The sequence below is a fragment of the Eriocheir sinensis genome, chromosome 29 (assembly GCF_024679095.1).
Source record: "Eriocheir sinensis breed Jianghai 21 chromosome 29, ASM2467909v1, whole genome shotgun sequence".
NCBI lineage: Eukaryota > Metazoa > Arthropoda > Malacostraca > Decapoda > Varunidae > Eriocheir > Eriocheir sinensis.
Window position 1 is genome coordinate 8,241,581 of NC_066537.1, and position 16,540 is coordinate 8,258,120.

The window sequence follows — 16,540 nt, forward strand, 5'->3', positions numbered from 1 at the left end:
AGAATTAAAGGAACCGATATGAGACAAGATTTAATGATGAGAGATAGATAGAATTAAAGATAGACACACAGATAGACAGATTAGACAGTTAAATAGGATAAAATATAGGAACCGAAGAGACAAGATTTAATTATGATGAGAGATAGATAGAATTAAAGATAGACACACAGATAGACAGATTAGACAGGTAAATAGGATAAAAGGGATAAACAAGGATAAAATATAGGAACCGAAGAGACAACGAGGAGGCCGCGGCGATGTAAACAAACCCAGCCTTGAGGGTACGGCTCACACACACACTTAGACACGTGGTTAAATTTTCCTCGCAATGGCTGTTCGCTGTCAATTTGAAGGCTCTAATGAGATCGGGGTGTTCAGCAAGCTCACCAACGCCTACTGCTTGGTGGGGATCGGCGCCTCTGCTAATTTCTACAGGTAAGACATACAGGTCGTCAAATAGGCCTATCACCATGTCTCAGTAACTTGGATCGCGTATGTATTGTTTTCTACAGGTAATTACGTGGTTCTTCAGGTAAATGCGTAATGTTTTCTTTTTATACAGGTAAGATATACAGGGAGTCAAATAGGCCTATCAGCATGTCTCAGTAACTTGGATTGCATAATGTTTTCTTTTCTACAGGTAATTGCTTCATTCTACAGGTAATTGTGTCATTCTACAGGTAAATGCATAATGTTTTATCTTTCTACAGGTAATCAAACAGCCCAGTCAGCATGTCTCAGTAACTTGGATTGCATAATGTATTGTTTTCTACAGGTAATTGCTTCATTATACAGGTAATTATGTCATTCTACAGGTAAATGCATAATGTTTTCTTTTCCTACAGGTAATCAAACAGCTCAGTCAGCATGTCTCAGTAACTTGGATTGTGTAATGTATTGTTTTCTACAGGTAATTGCATCATTCTACAGGTAATTGTGTCATTCTACAGGTAACTGCATCATTCTACAGGTAACTGCATCATTCTACAGGTAAATGAGAATTTTTTTTCTCTTTCTACAGGTAATCTAACAGCCCTGTCAGCATGTCTCAGTAACTTGGATTGCGTAACGTTGTTTTCTACAGGTAATTACGTGGTTCTACAGGTAATTGCGTATTCTACAGGTAAATGTGTAATGTTTTCTCATTCTACAGGTAATCAAACAGCCCAGTCAGCATGTCTTAGTAATTTAGATTGCATAATTTTTCTTTTCTATGGGTAATTGCATCATTCTACAGGTAAATGTGTAATGTTTTTTTTCTACAGGTAAGATATACAGGAAGCCACATAGCCCTATCAGCATGTCTCATTAACCCTGGGTTGCATGTTTTCTTTTCTACAGGTATTTCCATAATTCTACAGGTATATGTGTAATGTTATCTTTTTTCTACAGGTAAGAATAAGCAGGTAATCGAACAGCCCAGTCACCATGTCTCGTTAACCTTGTATTGCGTAACGTTTTATTTTATTATACACTTTGCTCATGTTTTCTTGGTCTTGGTGAACCTGTACCATGATTAATTACACTAGTATCAGATAAAGGAGAATGTTGGGAAAGGTCTTTATTTTTTCCCTTTCCTTTATCTCATTTTCTTATTGTTACACTTTGTTTGTATCTTTTGGTCTAGCTGGATCTGGATCATGATTAAAATTACACTAGTATTAGATGAAGGGAGACTGTTGGGAAAACCCTTTATTATTGTCCTGTTGTGTTAGTAATGGTGTAAGATGAGTGTTGGAGGATAGCTAAATGCCCCTTTCCTATAGCCTCCCATTATATATATGTAACTAAAGATAAAGAAGAATGTTGGGAAAGGTCTTTTTGTCCTCTTGTGTGCTAGTAATGGCATAAGATGAGTAATGGAGGATAGCTAGATGCCTCTTTCCTATATATTCCCAGTATATATACGTAACTAAAGATAAAGAAGAATGTTGGAAAAGGCCTTTTTTGTCCTGTGGGTGAGTAATGGCTGAAGATGCATATTGGAGGATAGCTACATGCCCCTTCTGTGTTTGGCAGCATCTTCGAAGACCAGCTGAGCGAGACCATCCCTGTGGTGTACACGTCCATCGCTGACTGCCGCATCGTGGGCTCCATGGTCGCAGGCAAGTGGAGCCCTTCCTGACTGGCCACTGTGCTTGCTCCTTCCCTATCACTTGCACTTTGGTTGTTCATCTACTTATTGGTTTGGTATTACTACAGAATTACACCCAACTCACCCCATTGGTTGTTACATTTTCCTGTAATACTCTAAAATGCTTATCATCACTCTGATGAATTATATACGTTGAGTTTGAGTCACATTAATGGGAACTCCTTACCATTTTTCTAAAACTTGTAAAACAAGCATTCTCACTGTAATGGAGCATTAAGATTAAGAAATGTAATATCAAGCCTGGCCACGGAATGTCGCAGCACCACCTCAGACCTTCCTGCATTGCCTTCTGCAGGGAACCGTCATGGTCTGCTGGTTCCCAACACAACCACAGACACAGAACTGCAGCACCTGCGTGACCACCTGCCAGACAAGGTCAAGGTGCAGCGGATAGAAGAGCGGCTTTCAGCCCTCGGCAATGTGGTCGTGAGCAATGACTACGTGGCGCTGGTTCACCCCGACATTGACAGGGTATGCTGCTCTGTGGGATTTGTTACCCTGGATCAAAGTGAACAGCATCAAGTACAATAAGTTGTTGCTTTATTTGTTGCCCAATTGCAGTACAGTAAGCCTCCAGCTTCATGACTTTTAGTTTGTGCAGCCTATCAAACACTCATTTTTCAGGTGCAACACATATGTGGTCTATTATATGTAAAAGTTATTGTGATTACAATTACTACCAATTATAAATATAATTTGTTACAATCTACTTGAAAATGCATCAGTAATCAATTACAACTGCATAAAAATTAGTAATCTTTTACAATTACATAAAATATCCGTAATCGGTTACAATTACAGATTACGATTACCTCATGCCTTTCTTGTGTATGTATGTATGTATCACACTTTCCTCACACACTGCCACTCCTCCAACAGCATCAAATTCTCTCATGCTCATTTACATGCTCCAGGAAACGGAAGAGATCATCCACGACACCCTACAAGTGGAGGTTTTCCGTCACACCATTGCCAACAATGTTCTTGTGGGTTCATATGCAGTGCTGTCTAACCAGGGCGGCCTTTTGCACCCCGCCACCCCCACGCAGGAGCAGGATGAACTGTCCATGCTGCTGCAGGTGCCCCTGGTGGTGAGTTTTGATAAAGACTTCAGGTACTAGGTTATAACTAAACCATCTTTTGTTTATAATAATTGGAAAGCAGTTCTATTGATGCAAATCTTCAGTCTCATCCCCTTTGGTCCCTAGGCTGGGACAGTAAACCGTGGAAGTAACTCCCTCGCAGCAGGTCTGTTAGTGAATGACTGGGCTGCCTTCTGTGGAATGGACACGACAGCCACTGAGCTAAATGTGATCGAGAGCATCTTCAAGATCACGGATGCTCCACAAGCTGCTGCATCCACCACCATGAGGAAGGCGCTTATTGACAGGTGGGAGCTGATGGAATAACTTGTTAGTGATCTTTCTCAGGTGATGTGAGGACCAGTTAGTATAAGAATGTGTTGAGAAGGATGAAGTGGATCCATGATTCTTCCTCAAGTTTTGCTCTACATTTTTGTGGGTTGGGTTATGCAGAAGTAGATGGATTCATAACCTTAGAATGCTACTTATGTACACAGATTGAACTAACTTTGAGCTTTAGAAACAATTGAGGCAGTAACAATCTGGGCTATTAATGTGCACTATCTGTCAATTTTTTCTTTTGTACTTCTGTTTGAATATTTTTTTAATAACGTGATGTGCTTTCCTTTCAGCATGACATAAAAAGAATGCACCGTTGCAGCGGCAGAAGCAGCAGCAGTGCATGGAACAATGTGTTATTGTTCTTGTGAAAAATTTGACTATTCCATTTTATCATTGTCCAAGCTTTTTCTTTACATATTTTGTTGCAATTTTAAACTTATATTTCTAATTTGAGAGTTCTGTATATCATTAGACATGCACATGTAATCATTTATGTATGAAAATAAATGTTAAAACAATAGACTCTTGTTATGCATATGAACATTGTTTTGATGATTGTTGTAGCATATGAAGTGTGACTGAAAAGTTCCAAAACCATGTACACCTATGAAATGGAAAGACCATACCAGAGTTAGATTGTGTTGCCACCCCTTCCAAAGTGGTCGCCTTGTGCAACGATACACTGCTCCCAGCGCTCCTGCCACACGTGGAACAGTTGCTGGGAATCTTGTTTATTTTAACTGTGATTAGAACTGGATCTACTCCATGATGTCAAGAGATTAATGCATAAGCTGGAAATACACTGTCGCGCTGCACTCAATGACAACAGCAACAGTGCCAGAGCTTTTTGATCGGACCTTGTATTTGTCAGGTTTTACGGCTTTATATGGTGTAAGTAAAGTCCCTGCTGATATCAATAGTTCTTTTTATGACATTCTATCAAATTATTAGGATCCAACATCATGTTTCACCCTTCAGATGTCTTTACTTGATGCTGTGCCTTAAAAATACAAAAATTAACTAAGCTTCTCCTGGTAAACCTTTTATTACAAGCTCACAGAATCATCACAATTATTAGTCCACACACATTGGACAATTACAAATTTAAATAAAACAGCAAAATAAAATAGTAACACAAGAACACTGGCTGGACATATTTAAGCTACATACAAGTCCTCAGACCATTGGCAGCTACTAAAAAAAAAAAAAAAAAAAAAAAAAAAAAAAAAAAAAAAGTACAGCAAAAACCGTGGACATCTCACTGACTTAAAAGGTTACTGTAGGGTAAGTATATTACACTGACATATCTAAGTTCTGCACTATTCCAAAACTTCTCTCACTGTTTAACGTCTAAAAATAATTTTATTGCATCCAAGATAAAAGTTGAACACGTGTAATATCACTGCCACAAGAATTCTTTAATCAGTGAACCACTTGTTATATTTACAACTTGAGGATTGGCCAAGAATTTAAAAAGGATTGTTATAACAATTAAAACATTAAAAACAGGACATTCAACAACAAAGTAAATACTTGTATCCTTGGGTATTATTAAAGGAAGGCTACTGTAAAGGAAGTCAAGGAATCCTTTCCATGGCTTTATACTCAAGTTTTTTTCCTACCCATGACATTCAGAGGTAAGGAAAGGGCTGCAAACATTTAAAATTCAACATGCAAATGAGTGTGATCAACCAATGGTGTGTCTGTCACAATGAACGACTACTTGCCTAGAGCCAGTGTCATGGAGGGCTGGTCCAGACAATTTACTTATCACAATTATTTGTACTTATCATTACATTTGATTTGCTTAGAACAAAATTTCTTATTCATAATTAACTCTTAGATGGCGGCAGTATTTGAAGAGTAGCTCCCCCAAAATGAATCGTCTATATATGGTCACTGCCGACTTAGGACCGTAGCATAAAGATAGTTATGCCGCATAATAGATGTTTTAACTATTATATATATATATATATATATATATATATATATATATATATATATATATATATATATATATATATATATATATATATATATATATATATATATTCGACTGCAATCTGGAAGTGTTTTTATATCTCTGCCATACAAAACTGACCGACGAATTTTGGACCGTCTCTAAATAGTTTCATCACCGTCTAAGGATTAAATACATAATTACATAATTGAATGTAATCACTGACTTGCACAACAGAAAGTTTTACATAGATATAAGTACTCAATCATCAGTATCAGTACTGCATTAGAACAAACACATAATAACGACTAGATAGGAAATCAGAAGAAAAGGTTCCCTGTTGATGGGGATGTACCACCAGTGATGATGGCCTCCGGCTCCATCACTGAGGGAACACATTGCCACACACACAATCAATAATTTCTGGCCCTAAAAATAACTTGGCAACTGTCTATGAGAAGGCATGCCACAAATTGGTCGATGGATGGTACCCTGACATTCATTTGTAGATCATTTTCAATTAGGTGTGAGGGCTCCATCCATAGCTTCTTAAAGTAGAGTCACTTGTTGATTTGATCAGGGGGCATATTCTCAAAAATTTTGGCGCCCAAGTCCACACATTTGACAAGGCTTTCCTAGGAGTTGAGCATTTCCAGGGGTAGTTTAATGAGTGGTGGCAGTTTGAGCCTTTTTCTGTACCATGAACTTAAAAAGAAAACTCCTTAGAACCCAACTGATTTCCTTTTCTGGGCTTTGGAGACTGTTGTGAGAGGCAGAAGCATCTGAGAATACCGCCCCAGACCTCTGGGATATGCCACCTTCATTTTATCATACCTCTTGCGGCTTGTTTAGGATGTCTCTTAACTTGCTAACTCCATGCCATACCCCAATCCTGTGGCCCTGCTGTATGGCTTGAAGTTTATTCTTACTTTATTTCATCATGCATTCTGAAGCATACATCACATACATTGGCCCTCCACTGTCCTGCCTCTTTACTGATAAACTATAAATGGCAGACTCCTGTTCTTTCCACAGCATAAATCCCCCCATGGCAAAACTTTCTATCTTGTTTTGTTTATTCATTAAATAAGGGAATTTGAGAAGACTTACACCCTTACCTTTAATTACTAGCTCCAAACATAGGATTCTGAAAATCAGTTATGGCTGGCCTGTATAACGGACTCACATTCTGTAGGAGAGAAAATGAATGTTAAAATCTAATAATCTCTGCTCTTGAAAACAACAATTAAAGCACTATATTGCTACCTAACTTTCATACTTACATCAGTCCAGGCAGCCTTGGCCTTTTCAGTTTTGAAAGCTTCATATTCCCGTTTATCCTTAATGGTGGTGACGACCTTCCAGGCAATGAGCAACAGGAGGCCCACCAGCACCACACCCGCCAGCACTCCGCCCACCACGACTGTTGAGGAGAGGAACAATGACACACACACACACCCCTCACTCACACTGCATGAATTGGTAGAGGAGTGTGATTTTTTTAACCTAGACGGCAGCGGAACTATATAAAGAGGGTCCAGAATTCAGTCAGTCAGTTTTGTAAGGCAGAAATATAACAACACTTTTAGACTGCAGTAGAATTTATATGTAGATGATAGTTAAAACATCTCTTATGTGGCAAAACTATATTTATGCTACTGTCCTAAGGTTGGCAGTGACTATATAATAGACGATGCATTTTGTGGGGAGCTACTCTTCAAATACTGCTGCCGTCTAAGAGTTAATGATTCCTTCAAGATCAAGTTAAGGAAATTAAACTTCTCTAGGTTGGTAAGTTTACTCCTCAGTCAAATATATCATAACCTTTGGAGGTTGATTCTTAGATGAGACTGGCTTACAAAAATATATGTATAAACAGTAAGTCATGAGGAGCAATTACGTCTGTGGTTCTTTGAGTACTCACTCCATGGATTGATTACTTTGGGACACTCCTTCTTGTCCTGAGCCCACACATGCTTGACTGTTCCATTTTCTTTAACTTGGTAAAAAAATCTACAACCCTCTTCATCCGTGCTGGAACACAGATGACCATAGTTCTCTGGGGGGAGAGGAAAATTAAATGAGTGTATAACAATTAGGATGAGTAACATTTTGTAAGGAGAGATTATGGAAGTCAAACATGGGAACAGTAAGGAAGTGACAACATAAGGAAGTAACAAGTAAGGAGCAACAACGTATTTTTTAACCCGGTAGCAGCGACGGGCCAAATGTGTGGCTTTACCGTGTAGCAGCAAAGGGTCAAATTTGTGCCATGATTTAACCCGCCCCCAAAAAAGATGACACATAAACTGATCACGAATGTTTCTATATATACTATGAAATGGTTTGTGTGAGTGATGATTTTTTCACATTTTTCTCGCTTAGAAGAACCATTAAGAAACATGATCCCCGCTGCTACTGGGTTAACAAAGAACATGACTTAATTTCAAGCTAAACTTTGCCGGCCATAAAATATATCCATTCAGGTCATCACAAAACTAAGAAGGAGGGATGGAGGCACAATGTTCAAAGGGTGTGCACACTGAAATAACAGCTATCCAAATACAACTAAGAAAACCTTGAAAGTTATGGATTTCATTTGTACTTAATATATAATGACTTTCATTAAGAAGGACTTTGGAGCCTTTACAACGCACTCGTCATGTCAGAAATGATGGTGACCGTGTAGCTGGAGCACTGGTCCTCGCATGCAGCCCCGTACGTCCCCGTCTGAAACACTAAACACTCGACGCAGGGCTTGTACTCCTCACACTTTTCATCACAAAACTGAAATGCGAGGAGAGAGGGGGATGCCAAGTCACTATGTAATTCCAGTTGCAGCATTATATCTATGAAAGACAAAAGACTTATTCAGCACCCCTTCTTACAGTTACAAATATGCAGTACAATAGTAACATTTTTTTATGGCACAGGAGGAATGGAAGCAGCAATACAAAAATGTTAAAAAAAGCCTGTAACATGCTACACTATAAAAAGGAGACTGAGAAAGATTGAAAAAGACAATGATTAAATTCAGTTCTAAAGATGTTGATATATTTAACTGGTATTTTGACAGTAATAGTTATTCACTGAGGCATCAGCAACAAGTACTAAACTGTTATGAACTAATTTAGCTGGTAATGAGGCATGGCTGTTTAACCCCTTGACTGTGGATTTCCTATAAGAAGACATCACCAAGCTACCGGAATGGAACAAAAAGTGGCTGCAATAATTCAATGAAGAAAAATGTAGTCATGCACCTTGGGAGGGGAAATCCAGCATACCAATACCACAAGGGAAACACTCCACTTTCCACCACAGAGGCAGAGCAAGACCTGGGAGAATGTGTTACCAGGCTACCAGTGAAGGTGAAATCCATGCCAATCGCAGTGGACGGGTTAATGCCAACACACTATGTACACTCACTCATAATAACTCCAATATCTGAGGAAAGAAAACAAGGTACACCAGCACCTCACCTTGCAGTTTTCACAGTGCTTCCCCTCATAGTCGGCCTGACACTCACACCTGTTGCATATACAGTTCCCATGGCCGGAGCAGACTACCCCCTCGGTGTCTGGAAGATAGGTACACAAACAACATTGAGGCCAACGAGACAGCCTTGCCAACTATGACTGTATACATGAAAATTCTTACCAAGTCACCTCAGTAAATAATTCATTCAGATCCCAAGTAAAACAAGATATGAAACCTTCCTCCAAAACCAGTTAAAAGTGTAGATCAGTCAAGGAAGAGGAAGGTTAAGGGCATTGCAGAGTCAGCTAGTGTCACAAGAACAATTATAACTCTGTATAACTGTAACTAATCCACAAAATATCTTACCTTTACAGTTTTCTGTGTCGGTGCTGCAGCTACAATTCTGCCCCTCCCAACCTGCATCACAGTCACATTCATTACAGTCGCAGTGTCCATGACCAGAACAGATTTCTCCATTATTCCCTCGACAGTCTTTGTGGAAATTAGTGCACTGACAGTAGAACCCTTCAATAACCTGAGAAAAGGTAGACAGTGAAATGGTGTTCAAGGTAGTATGTTTTACAAGGACAAGCTGTAGGGAAGGCTGGACAAGATGGGGCTGGAGGCAGATAGATACCATAAGAGTATGTCTTCTGTCAAGAGTGTATGAATACCAGAAATATCTGTTGCTAGTGAAGAATACAGGAGTTTAACACTGTACTGGGGTACTGGAAAAAAGGTGATGATTTGAACCATTATGAAGTTTTTGTATTCAGTTTCTTTTGTTAAAATAAGTCTGCTCAGCAAAGTGAAAGTGCTTGATTGTCATACTGAGAAGATACAAGACTTGAGTGAAGGTTCACCTCATCTGGGTCTGGCCTCTTGTTACACACACACTGGCCACATTCACACTTGCCCTGGCCACTGCACACCACAGCCTCTGTAGCATTAGGGTTGATACAGTTTGTCTCATCAATGTCTGGGTTGTTCACATCTCCTTCCCTGCACTGACAGTTCTTCCCCAAAAAGCCAGGATGGCACTCACAAGCACCACACCTCAAGTCTCCTTGCTTCATACAAATATCTGCATTGGCAATAAAATCCTGGAGAGAAAAAAAATACATGAATTATGCTATGCATCGTTGGAGAGATAAAAGATACACAAATTATGCTATGCATTACAACTCACATAAAATATACTAAAAAATGTCATAAATAATTAATTAGTTCAGCACAATAGTCCCAAATAGCATGGGATCAAATAATAGCATAAGTATAAAATATCCAACCAAAAGTTATCTAGTAGTGTATCCAAGACTAGCAGTAGGACCAGATGGCCAAGACATTTTCTGCACACAAAAGAATCCTGTCCCTGCCTGCTGGAGGGGCTCACCTTCCCCTCCTCACACCTGCACTCGCACAACATCTCCAGGTCCAGGTATAAGTTCTGTGAATGGCCAACAAGTTCAAAATTCAAGGTGACATTCTGTTGGTCCCGAGCAGGACATTCCTCAATCTGCAATATAGATGATACTTGATTATAGCTTTAACTGTGGCATGAACTGCAATTTTGAAGTCCATTTCCATAATCTAGATTTTTTTCAAAACTAAAACACATTTTATATTCAAGGAAATAATGTGAGATATTTTTGAGAAAGGGACACGTGATAAAGGAATACAAGGAAAGTCTGGACACAGGAAAAAGGTAAACAGAGTAAAGGAATTTCAGCTGCAAAGAAAGAAAAAGAAAGATGCAGGAAAGGGAAGTGACTTATGATGCAGGGTGGAGATATAGCCAAGTAGCAGGTGGTAGAGAACCTTGACGTCCAAGGTGAACTCTGCTTTTTCACCCATGAGCATCTCTTTGCAGGTGTTTCCCTTTTGCACTGCACCGCCCTTGCACCTAGTATACACATCCACTGTGAGCCCTGGCATGGACGTCTGGGGCTCCAGGGTGATGGTTTGGATCCTGTCCTGTTGGTGTTGACGGAAAGAAGCAGATGCAAGTTGGTGTGGCAATACCATTCAGGAACACACAACTTAACACTGACTGCTGGGTTTATAAGTTAAGAAAAAGGCTAATTTACATCATTACATATGGAACTACTGTTACTGTTCTTATTTTCTATTTTAACATTGCTTAATTTCATTTTTTTTTTTTTTTACAGTAAAGGAAACAGCTTAAGGGCAAAAAAAGAAAACAATAATGAAAGAAAAGCCACAAAAATTACTGCCCTTATAAAAAAAGTTAAGAGGAGTGGCCAAAAGAGAGAGGTGTCCTGATACATCCTGATGGCAGAAAAGACTGTTCCAAGCTCATACTTACTTTAACAGGATCCACGATGATTTTGACAATATTAGAGGACGTGTCCATGTCACTGCAGGAGGAGCTGTGCAGCATACCAGACAGCATCTGGTAGAGCGACACCTGATCCTCTGTTGCAGCGAAAACGGTGGTCAAGTTATTGTCTTTCAGTACCTTGCTGAGCTGAGGGAGGCCAAACAATAATGATGAGGATGATGATGTGGCACTGCTGGTGGTGACAGTAATGCAGCAAAAATGAAGAGTAAGGTCATAAATCAAATACGTACTGACAGTAATCATGATAATGGTGATCATGTGGTGGTGGTGGTGACAAAATAGGATCACAATAATGTATGAAATTTCACTAAAGAACCTCCTATAGTGAAACCAGACTGGCGAGCCCGTTTTGGTGCTGGCTCCTGCGGGTTCTTTCCTCCCCTCCACTCCTGCCACACAGTCCCAACACCTATTTTTTCCCCTCATATGTTAGCTATAGGTAACATAGGAGAGGAAGAGATAGGTGTTGGGACCGTCGGCTGTATTACAAGTCGAACCCGAGAAGTTTTGGGTGCCTACAAAGGTCGGTTTAGGGGGCGTACTACAAGTCGAACTGGAGAAGTTTCAGGTCCCTACAGAGTTATTCATCCTGAACTCTGTAGGGACCCGAAACTTCTCAGATTGGACTTGTAATACGGCCCCTAAACCAACCTTTGTAGGGACCCGCAATGTCTCGGATTGGACTTGTAATACGGCCCCTAAACCAACCTTTGTAGGGACCGAAAATGTCTCGGATTCGACTTATAATACAGTCCCATGTGGCAGAGAGGAGGGGAGGAAAAATGGACTTGCCAATTTGGTTTCACTATGGGAAAGTGTTGAAGCAGTAAGTGGCAGAAACAGCCTGGCGTACCTCACCGACAGAAGGGTAGTCCTGCAACAGGGAGTGAGTGTATTCTCCTTTCCCGTTGAGGTGGCACGTCCGGTCATTGGGCTGGACGATGCCTGCAAGCTGGACACACATGGCAATGGGTAACTCGCTGCTTAAGGTCTCTCAAAACTCCTTCAAAACAATAGTCATAACAGTAAAGGTAGTAATAGTAGTAGTAGTGGCAGTAGCAGAGGTAGTGATAGTAGTGCATGAAAAAGAGGAGGAGGAGGAGGAGGAGGAGGGGGAAGGGGGAGTATGATTCATAATGATGAGAGAGAGAGAGAGAGAGAGAGAGAGAGAGAGAGAGAGAGAGAGAGAGAGAGAGAGAGAGAGAGAGAGATAGAGAGAGATAGAGAGAGAGAGAGAGAGAGAGAGAGAGAGAGAGAGAGAGAGAGAGAGAGAGAGAGAGAGAGAGAGAGAGAGAGAGAGAGAGAGAGAGAGAGAGAGAGAGAGAGAGAGAGAGAGAGAGAGAGAGAGAGAGAGAGAGAGAGAGAGAGAGAGAGAGAGAGAGAGAGAGAGAGAGAGAGAGAGAGAGAGAGAGAGAGAGAGAGAGAGAGAGAGAGAGAGAGAGAGAGAGAGAGAGAGAGAGAGAGAGAGAGAGAGAGAGAGAGAGAGAGAGAGAGAGAGAGAGAGAGAGAGAGAGAGAGAGAGAGAGAGAGAGAGAGAGAGAGAGAGAGAGAGAGAGAGAGAGAGAGAGAGAGAGAGAGAGAGAGAGAGAGAGAGAGAGAGAGAGAGAGAGAGAGAGAGAGAGAGAGAGAGAGAGAGAGAGAGAGAGAGAGAGAGAGAGAGAGAGAGAGAGAGAGAGAGAGAGAGAGAGAGACTTACCCTGCCATGCCCTGCTGAATGGAAGGCAGCATCAGTGAACACCACTGCCACCTTCAGTGCGTCTGGCCGCCAGCCCACCTCTGAGCCGCATGAGGCCACCTGCATCAGGGCCTCCAGAATGCCTTCAGGTTGGTCAGTATTTGTGGAGACGGGAGATGATAAAACCTTTTCCTGTGTGTAAGATGAGCTGTTTAAGACAATGTTTCCAGCCTTACATTCAAAATCAATGTGACAACATGAAATGTAATGATGGTAATGGGCAGCACATTCAGGCTTAATAAAAATAAGCACCTGTCACTTAACACACTCTCTCTCTCTCTCTCTCTCTCACTTTTCTACTAATTGTACCTCAAAGGCTGTCTGGTCAGGAGTGAGTGGGAGGATATTCTTGAAGCTGTATGTGTCTACTTGGCACTCCCGACAGGCTGCCACACTGTTGAAGAAGAATATTGGATCACCCACTCAGTGATTGTATCCTTGCAATATATATATATATATATATATATATATATATATATATATATATATATATATATATATATATATTATATATATATATATATATATATATATATATATATATATATATATATATATATATATATATATATATATATATAAGCAAATATTTTTCAAAGCACAAGCTATATGCATTGTACAGATTCAAAGTGGGGTGAATAGTGAATATCTAATAACTTAATATTTTTTAAAATGCATTTTTTTTTTATGCACTGCCTTTGGCAAAGGTAGGGTTTCATGGTGGGGCCTGATGGTCGGCCCCAGCCTGTTATGGACTCCAAACCCACACGCTAACCACTGAGCCACAACCTGCCTCCCTAGGTTAAAAGAGAGTTTATTTAAGACAATATACATGCCTGTTCATGTCTGTGTAAGGCAGCGTAGGTTTGTCTACAAACATGCCAAAGCCAAGCTGGACATTTTGGGTTATATCCATGAGGCCGGCCACTAGTTCTTGGGTCACACTGGAAAGCAGAGTCTTGAATTCTGACATAGATGTAGAGCCATCCATCAGGCAGTACAGGTCCATGGGGTAATTGACCCGGTGCTCATAATTGAAACTAATGTTGATGGACTCTCCTGAAATAATGGATAAATTAATGAAAACATTTTAGTACCAATCAGTAAATTTTGATGGCTATTTTTTTCAACAGTAAAGGAAGCAGTTCAGTGGTAAACAAGTTCACAAGAAAAGTTAACATGAAAGTTCCAGTAAAAGTTGGCAAGAGAAAAAACACTATGGCAAAATTAAGGGGTAGAAGACAATCAATAAGAAGATGGGAATGGAGCCTTAAATTAACGGTTATGACGTCAGGAAATGGAAAGCTTCACCCATCACTTGTGCTCGGCAAACTATGGTGTGCTGCCAGACTGTTGATTGGGTGTGGGCAGGTCATGAACTCTTCAGTCAATTCAATCTTTTCTATTCTTGAGGGGAGGAGGGACACTTAACCCTTAGACAGCGGTGGAACTATATATAGACGGTCCAAAATTCAGTCAGTTTTGAATGGCAGAAATATAACAAAACTTCCAGATTGTGGAAGAATCTATATATAGACGATAGTTAAAGCATCCATCATGAGGCGTAACTACATTTATGCTACGGTCCTAAGGTCGGCATGACTATATATAATAAGACCATTAATTTTGGGGGGAGCTACTCTTCAAATACTGCCACCGTCTAAGGGTTACACTCACGGCAGGGTTAACTTTAATTATCAGCTTATGTTACCTTGAGGTACATGTAGGTACTCACCGGCCCTCATCTTCAGTTTGACTCGCTGTGGACTGAACAGGGTCTCAGGTGAGGGCTGTTCTTTCTCGACCTCAGTGGGGAGGTCATAGATGGCATCTTTGCATGCTTCTTTGAATTTATCTATATTAGGGGATTCCTTGTTGATGCACTGGGGCAAAGTTACTCCAGTCTTCACTGCCACTGATGTGATATTCTAACAAGGAAAAAGCCACCTTGGTGAGATAAAGGTACATCACAGCTAAACTGATATCCAACTTCAGTTATAACTTTGTTCCAAACTGCTTGGTGCAGGTTATGGGATTAAATAACTGTCCTGCACTTACTGGTATATTTGCACAACTGGTCCACAAATAATCAACCAACACTGTAAGGTAGAATATTTTGGCAGAAACTGTTCCTTTAAGACTTTTGTCCTATTTATAATTGGTGCCAAGCAAGTTGTCCCCTCAGCCCCACCCCCTCCCCACCATAGCTTAGACTTCTCCATCTATTTTTATTATGTGATTGACTAGTACTTGTCTTAGGTCATCTTTTGCATCAAACACATCAAATATAACTGCAAGTAATCAGCAACAACTCCAGAAAGGAGGTGGGGTTTGGGGGACAAGCCTTCTGGTGGCGACTACAGTACTGTGTGTTTCAAGAGACAGAAGCTTAGCTGTTGCTGTACCGGGTTAGAGCACCAGATGCAGCTGGCGTCACTGATACACTTGGAGCAGGTGTCATATTCACAGCGTGAATTGTCACCGGCTACAATGCACACCAACACTGCTAGTGCCACAGCTACAGACCCTCTCCCCTGCATGGCTGTCCTGGATAAAAATGAGTCACCTTTGATGATCTTAGGCAATTTAAACAAAGTGTTCATTTAATTTCAGTAAATTTCAGAAGTGTGTTCACAAAAATTTTCATCAACTTCTAGGCACAGTTTATGAATGATGAGTCCAGGCCCTTACCTTGGTAGCTAAGACTTTGGAACCATAAGAAGACACACCCTGAGATTTCTAAGAATCTTGCGGACTGTTTCCTGTCAGGAGGAAGTTTAAGAGATTGTGTATGTGAGAGCGTGGGTTTGTGGAGTCTTATCTTTGTGTTATCTTATCATTGCCACCTGAGCTTGTAATGAAGGATCCTGCTCTTAGAAGACAGGCATCACTGATTCAAGGGACACAACACAGGATGAATACACACACACAAACGGCTTACATATTTATTAGATGATACATAAGTACTATTAATGAATGCTCCCCTATCAGAAAACAGATTTAAAAAAATATCAGTATTTTTTCCCATTTTGCTTTTTTTTTTGCCCCCTACACTCCAGCCTACCAACCATCCACTGCCTTGTGGGACAGCTGCGGTGCTGTGTCTGGTCTGGAGAGCTGGTTGGTGGTGGGTCTGCCATAAATCTTCACCATTTTCATCATCTGTTGCAAGCCAATAAAATTTCTGGCCTTCACTGAGGAGTCAGAGCAGATTAATAATAATAATAATAATAATAAAAAAAAATGAGTCTACAATTAGTGATTCAGATCCCTACACAAGACTTTAACCCTATAGAGTGAGCATCTCTTCTGGTGTTTATACTAACTAATGTCTGGCCAATGTTTGCATATATGATTTCTCTTTTGTAATTTCACAGTAACAAAAAGTCACACACAACTGTTTCCTCCCACATCACATCACACAACT

At 40.3% G+C, this 16,540-nt stretch overlaps 2 protein-coding genes across 4 annotated transcripts; one reads left to right on the plus strand and one right to left on the minus strand.

The window, feature by feature from the left end:
- Nucleotides 1-242: 242 nt before the first annotated feature.
- LOC127004964 (eukaryotic translation initiation factor 6-like) lies at nucleotides 243-4,099 on the plus strand. The gene is made up of 6 exons (XM_050873280.1): nucleotides 243-435; nucleotides 2,020-2,105; nucleotides 2,451-2,626; nucleotides 3,070-3,246; nucleotides 3,364-3,545; nucleotides 3,870-4,099. The coding sequence occupies exons 1-6, from the start codon at nucleotides 329-331 to the stop codon at nucleotides 3,877-3,879; spliced, it is 738 nt and encodes a 245-aa protein (XP_050729237.1). The 5' UTR covers nucleotides 243-328; the 3' UTR covers nucleotides 3,880-4,099.
- A 390-nt stretch (nucleotides 4,100-4,489) lies between these two features.
- Nucleotides 4,490-15,960, minus strand: LOC127004963 (integrin beta-PS-like). Of its 3 annotated transcripts, none has more exons than XM_050873277.1 (17): nucleotides 15,805-15,960; nucleotides 15,519-15,660; nucleotides 14,849-15,041; nucleotides 13,950-14,172; nucleotides 13,423-13,507; nucleotides 13,075-13,245; nucleotides 12,232-12,330; nucleotides 11,343-11,504; nucleotides 10,835-10,990; nucleotides 10,410-10,532; nucleotides 9,880-10,119; nucleotides 9,383-9,551; nucleotides 9,019-9,116; nucleotides 8,197-8,326; nucleotides 7,464-7,598; nucleotides 6,823-6,962; nucleotides 4,490-6,728 (listed from the first exon to the last, which is right to left on the minus strand). In XM_050873277.1, exons 2-17 carry the CDS (start codon nucleotides 15,651-15,653, stop codon nucleotides 6,660-6,662), a joined length of 2,328 nt encoding a protein of 775 aa, XP_050729234.1. In that variant the 5' UTR covers nucleotides 15,654-15,660; nucleotides 15,805-15,960; the 3' UTR covers nucleotides 4,490-6,659. The 3 variants fall into 3 exon arrangements, with proteins under 3 accessions (XP_050729234.1, XP_050729235.1, XP_050729236.1); XM_050873278.1 differs by having other exon boundaries at nucleotides 15,519-15,655; nucleotides 15,805-15,954; XM_050873279.1 differs by lacking the exon at nucleotides 4,490-6,728 and having other exon boundaries at nucleotides 6,802-6,962.
- Nucleotides 15,961-16,540: the final 580 nt, after the last annotated feature.